The 6,676-nt window shown below is 50.1% G+C and overlaps 1 protein-coding gene across 1 annotated transcript in view; it reads right to left on the reverse strand.

Annotated features, from left to right (window-relative positions):
- SYT10 (synaptotagmin 10) overlaps window positions 1–6,455 on the reverse strand; it is a 189,462-nt gene extending 183,007 nt beyond the window's left edge. Inside the window, exon 1 of the mRNA XM_085652807.1 lies at window positions 6,179–6,455. Coding sequence (XP_085508933.1) covers window positions 6,179–6,455 — 277 coding nt within the window. The remainder of the gene's footprint in view (window positions 1–6,178) is intronic.
- Between the last annotated feature and the right edge of the window lie 221 nt (window positions 6,456–6,676).

The following is a 6,676-nucleotide window of genomic DNA, read 5'->3' on the forward strand; positions in this document are numbered from 1 at the left end:
TGATAAATCCCTTCAAAGTATTCAAACGTTTTTTTTTGAGAGGCCAAGTTAGCAGTTTCAAACTGAACATCCAGGCTCAAGTGGTAGGCCTGTAGACATGCTTTACTCTGTCACTGTAGTGGTTGGCAGGATGAATGCTGCAGCCCACTAGTGGCATTTAACCTGCAGGCCTTGGGTACACTTTGTACCATACATTATGGACTTCTAGGTAAATTAAAATAAGCCAATCGAGAGTGTACCAATTTTACCATGTTGAAAGGAGGCGCACAAGCACTTTACGGCTGGTTTGCATGGGTAATGTGTGAAAGAGTTCTGTAGCCAACAAATATAATGGTCAGCAAAAATACTGAATAATTGGGGCGGCCTTAAAGAAATGCAAATTTCCAACACCCCCACCTTCTTTTACCTCTACCTGCCCATTGAAGCCTAATAATCCCTTACTACCATTTACCACTGCCCACCACTGAATCCTACAAACCTCTTTATAACCCTTACAGACTGTGTACTCTTACCCACCCCTGAACTCTAAACACCCTTATTGCCCTTACTATACTCTTCCTTAATAAAATTGACAGAAGAAATTAGGGAAGCCCTAGACCAGGGAAGTAAGGCAGCACCAATTAGGTTTGATTTCTCTGTGGCCTTCGACACAGTCCATCATGACCTCCTGATGGATCGTTTGTCAGCATGTGGGGTCCAGGGCAAAGCATGGAAGCTACTAAAAGCCTTTTTAACTCATAGAACACAAATTGTGTCTTTGGACAAATTTTACTCTAAACCTTTTTTCCTACCTAGTGGAGTGCTGCAGGGGTCATTCCTCAGCCCTACTCTTTTTAATGTTTACCAGGGGCGTAACAAATTCCTGTGGGGGGGGGGCAAGCTCCAGGGGGCCCCCTTAGTACAGCACTCTGGCTGCAGAGCTCCTGAGTAAGCCTGGAGGGGGCCCCAACACGTGCCTTGCAGAGAGGCCCCCTGAAGGTTCATTATGCCAGTGATGTTTACGTATCTTCCCTGGCCTTCTTGATTAGACCCTTTGGCTTCAGTCTTACCTCCTATGCGAATGATATGCAAATTGTTGTGTCTCTGCTGCCAGGGCATGAATCAGGAAAGAGTAGGAGGTTCCACAACAGCATGGAAGCAATTAAAATCTAGATGACACAGAATTGCCTAAAGATTAACTTATGCAAAACTGAGGTCATCATGTTTGGAAACAATTCCAACTTTTGGACCCTGAACCGGTGGCCGGAAGAACTAGGCACTCGTCCCAAAACCACTAGGAAAGCTAAGAACCTAGGAGTTATAATGGATGACAAACTAAACTTTGGTGATCCGATAAATGCTGTTGCCTAAGCCAGTTTTGATTCTCTGAGAATGAATACAAAAATAAAGCTGTTCCTGCCGGAAGACAGTCAACGTACTGTCGTTTTAGCCCTTATCTTATCAAGGTTGGATTACTGTAACGGCCTCTATTTAAATATTCAAGAACGGCACTTAAATAAACTGCTAATTCTGCAAAACGCGGCAGCAAGACTTCCTACAGGCACACCGAAATTTGTCTCGGTTTCCAAGAAAATCAAAAGACCTAATTGCCTACCAGTCAAAAAACTGGTGCGCTTCAAATCTCTATACACCGTTTTCAAAGCCCTACAAGGACTAGGAACAGAACACCTGAAACAGAGGTTTCAATGGTACATCCGTTAAAGAACCCTGCACTCACTAGGAGCTTAGCTGGAGACAGTAACACCCCCCCCCCCCCCCATCAAAAAAGCTACGGGGGGGGGGGGGGGGGGGGAGGAGAAGCTTCATCTCTAACGCAGCAAAGGCCTGAAATGCCCTTCCCTGCCATTTTAGGAATGCCACCGACCTCTGGGCATTCAGCAAGGGACTAAAAACCTGGCTTTTTAACCCATAGCATCTCCATGAGAATCTGAGCTCAGAGGGTAGCAGCCAGCGCCAGGACACACCCGGGTTACCTTTGCGCTTTAGAAATCTATATAAATGTAAATGTATGTATGTGTCTTGTAAAGCGCACTGCTGCCCTGAGGCGTCGTGGCACTGTAGACCGCTGGGGAACCCGTCCTGGCTATCCCTGTGAGATGGTCCCTCCAAGGTGAAACCAGGCATCCCCGGCGAATGTGGGGGGCCGTTGTGGAGATGAGGCAAGCTAATGCCCAGAGTTGCCGAGTGTGTTCCTGGTTAGAGTAGGTACCGAGGCGAGAATTATCGAGTCCGTTTTGACCCTGGTCCACGACCCTGCCGCGTCGGGAATTGAACCCTGGTCCCTGGCTGATTCTCTGCTTGCGGATCTGCCGCCTCTAACCAGTGAGCCACACCTCTCCACCCTCTAACCAGTGAGCCACACCTCTCCACATAATAACAAACATAATCCACACCTGGACCCTATACCCCCTTTAAAACCCTTAACATCCATAATCCTTATATATCGAGTCCGTTTTGACCCTGGTCCACGACCCTGCCGCGTCGGGAATTGAACCCTGGTCCCTGGCTGATTCTCTGCTTGCGGATCTGCCGCCTCTAACCAGTGAGCCACACCTCTCCACCCTCTAACCAGTGAGCCACACCTCTCCACAAATAACATAACATAATCCACACCTGGACCCTATACCCCCTTTAAAACCCTTAACATCCATAATCCTTATATATACACAAAATAGATGCAATTACTTTACAGAATGTAAATAATAAAACATACTTGAACACTGACTACATGCCTGCCTTTCGATTTTCCTTCGAAACTATGTGATTGTATATGTTTGTCAGAATCTGCGGCTTATAGACCACAGGCAATTTGTATATGGTCAGATGAAAGTCTCCAAGGCTGTCCCTGCCACCCACCATAAATGTTATGTCTTCAACACCACTGCTCACAGTGAATTAATAGAGCAGCCAGTCTTGCTATGCTCCTGGTTTGATAAAAATGTTCTCTCTATAGCTCTTCACTGCTGCTTCCTGGTAAATTCACGCCACGTCCATCTAAAATAAAAATAACAACATACATATATGAAGATGTATGCTGAAGTGACGCTGCAGTGCGCCTGTTACTGTCTGCAGAACATACACTTGAAAAGCATTACTGTGCAGAACAGCTCCATCCATTCATGAAGCATTGCGCTCTTCACAGCCATGACTGCAGCAGACCACGCCCCAGCATCAATTATCGGTTTCAGCAACAAGTCAACCGCAGATGCCTGAACTCCTCCCACTGAGCTGCAAAACCCTGCTCCTGCCCCCGCGTAGGTTTGGTTTATTGCAAGCTTTGGATAAAGTGATTCGCAAACAAATGACTACTTGTATGTTTGGAAAAGACAATTTCATGGGTGTAGCCGCGCAGGTCTTGTGCCGTCAGTCCCCAAGTGTGCAGAACCTGTGAGGTCAGGTGGAATGGCGCGAGCTCTACATTGGCACTGCGGCGGTGAGCGGGAGTGGCGCATGCGCACTACGGCTGTCATTGAAGGAGCGAACTGAACTGTTCAGAGACTTGTTGCACGCGGGGAAGAACGGCGGGGCACATCGTGGCAAACTGAAAAACACGAACTATCCGTGCAGAGATCGAGCAGGCGGCGCTAGTTGGAGCATCGCATGGTTTGGCGTAATTAGAGCTTCTCCACTGTGGGGCCAACTGAGGGCCGTGCCCCATCTGCACCCCACAGCACGCATTCACAATACCTATTAAGGAAAGCAAATAACAATTTAAAAGAAACAGAGAAAGCTGAACTCCAGAGCGTCATCTAAGCCTGCAAGAAGAAGCACTAACTAATGTAGGGGAAGAAATAGAAAGAAAGCGCTACCTGTTAAAGTGACAGCGATTAAATAACAAATGAGGACGCGAAAAGGATGGTAGGTGGACTGACAGGAAAGAAAAATATGACGAAAGAGAAAGAAATGAGAGGAAAAGAGAAGAGAAATAATAAAATGAGTTTTGGGGAAGAAAGGGAACATGGTGTGCATGTGCGCGCGCAAACACTTCACATTTGCGCGTTACATGAGGCACTCGAGTTTTATGTAACCCTTTGTGCCCCCCCCCCCCCCCCCCATCCCCAAACCAAAACATTGCAAGATACGCCATTTGGAGTGGGCTAGTCACTATAATAGAGCTTCAAGTGCAGTTAGTCTACATGTGCGCTTGGGTACACGCAACTGAGTATGTAGATGCTGCAAAATGTATTCAAGCACGTTTCCCGAATACAAAAACAAGACATTTTATGTTATTGCTGGATCCCAATGCTCCTCGCTTACGTATGTTTTAAAATTTCTTAAAACAGATTCACGTCAATGCAAAGTACTTTTCTAAATAAGTTAATGAAAGTAACCACCATTTCCTGTAATTTAAAACAGGTTTCTTTAGAGTAGAGCTCTCTCTAAGTAACACATCCTGGAGGGAGAGTTGCTGCAAAGGCACCTGCAGACTGTGGCTGACTTCCTCACTCCCACCCTAACGTGTTGCATTAGCCTCGTCGACAGGGTTGTATGGTTGCCAGGATATATTCCTTTCCATTAGAAATACCCCCACGCTGTTTGTCCGTGGAATTTGTTCCAACATTACACAACTCAAAAGGCGAGGTGGTGAGTGAAGTAGAGGGCAGAGTGCCACCACATGCCCAGGCTCTGTTCCTCACGGTGGAACTGTCCTTTCCTCATTAAGCTGACAGTGCTGTGATTTTAAAGACGTGTTATACTAAGGCAAACATACACTGAGGCGTAACTGCTCTTTGTCAGAAGACCCTTCACCGACCCCCTCATGCAAATAGAAAGTTGAACGTTCCCACCGCCCACGCACCGAGCCTCCGCGGTTGCTCTATTTGTGTCTGCGCTGCGTCCCCCGCACTCCGCTGTCTCCGCAGAGCCAGGCAGATGCCACAGCCGCGGAGCGGCCAGAGCGGGGATAAGGCGCGAAGAGAGCGGGCAGAGTAAGTGGACAGGGTGCGACGACAGAGGACAGAGACGGGGTCTAACATAGTGAGGACGGGACTAAGAGCAGATAGACGGAGAAGCTTCTGGGGTGAGGAGCGGGTGAAGAGCTGCGACAAGCGCCAGGAAGAGGAATGGGGAAGGGGACAGGAAGGACCAAGAAGCGGACAGAGAGAGGATACGGGGCCAGGGAGGGGGCAAGGGGACAAAGCAGGATGGCAGGGGACAGAATGAGGGGAAAAGACGCTACAAGAACGGACAGCGAGGGAGGGTACATGGAGCACGGACAAAGACCGTGGGGCGGCAAACCAAGGGGGCAACGGGCAGAGAGAGCACAAATGACAAAATAGTAAGCAGAGAGAAGGCCGAGGGGCGTCGGAGCAGGTTGAGACAAGGCAGAGGACGGTAGGACGGACAGAACTGGGAGATGAGGGTGGACCGAGAGACCACGAGAGAGGAGAAAGAGGGGACAAGAGGCCAGGACAGCGGGCAGAGACGCATCTAAGAGCTGCAAGACGGGAAACAAGGGGCCACGAAATGAATGGTAGGGCGAGGAGGTCTGACCGAGAGAGGGGATAACCGCGAGGAGAGAGCACGAAGGAGAACGGAAAGAGAGCGAGCGGTGTACAGGTGAGTTCCAACAGCAGAGGGAGCAGTGGGGTGGGTGATCCGAGAAGGGGCAAACGGTGAAACAGCACACACAAATGGGATAATAACAGAGAAAGTCAGGTAGAGGTAAAGGTGAAAGAGTCATAAAAAAAATTAGAGCAGACAGACTTGGTGACAGGGGGCAGATACATAGAACAAATAGAAGAGAAGGGGTGAGGGTGTATTCAAAGGAGGGTTAACGAGAGAGCAAAGGTTAATGGCCCAGAGAAGAGGAGAACCGTTTGGCGAGGAGAGTGAAAGACTGGGAATAGGAGAGCAACAGGTATGACATGTGAAGCAGAGAAGGGTGGAGACAAGGATGGTAGAGGGTGAGCCGATGCATATGTTGACAGAGGCAGAAGGAGAACGCAACAGGTGGAGGATGAACATAGAAGCAAGGTAGAAATTGTATGAAGACTGAGGGGCCGAGGATGAAGACACGATAAGCCGGTCAAGGCGGCAGGCGTGACTTACACTGAGGCGCGCATGCGGATGGTACTAGCCTAGAGACCTCCGCACAGGTAGTGACAGCAGAGAAGGGTCCGGCCAGGAAGAGAACGCATGAGCTGGGCGTTGAGAAAAGCCGCCGGGTTGCTCCTACCTGTGCTGTTGCCACCCCCAGGCCGGCTCGCCAGGCCGTCCAGAGGGAGGATACCCGAGCATTTCTCCCTGTCCACCTGGCCTCCCAGGCAAAGCTCGGAGACGATCTCCAGCGCCTTCTGGCACAGACTTAGCCCCTGCTGCACGCTCATGTCTGCGCCGCTAAGCCATGTGTGCCCCTGGGCACTCTGCTGGAAGGGGGCCACCCCAGCGGCGGCACTGGCGCTCCGGCTGCCGGCAGCAGCACACACGAGCGCGGCGCATGTGGCACGGTGCATCTGAGCGAGACTTTAAAAAAAATCACCAACCCGACGGTCCTTAGCAACGCCTTTTGAGGAAGAACGCCTTTCCCTGCTTAGCAGGCTGTTGGAACCGCTTCCAATGGGGGCGCAGCACTGGGCTGGGGCTGCACGTGGCTGGGGGGAGTCACTGCTGGGGAGGGGCTTGGAGAAGGAGGGGGGAGGGGCTTGGAGAAGGAGGGGGGAGGGGCTTGGAGAAG

This window comes from Triturus cristatus, chromosome 4_1 (assembly GCF_964204655.1).
Source record: "Triturus cristatus chromosome 4_1, aTriCri1.1, whole genome shotgun sequence".
Taxonomy (NCBI): domain Eukaryota; kingdom Metazoa; phylum Chordata; class Amphibia; order Caudata; family Salamandridae; genus Triturus; species Triturus cristatus.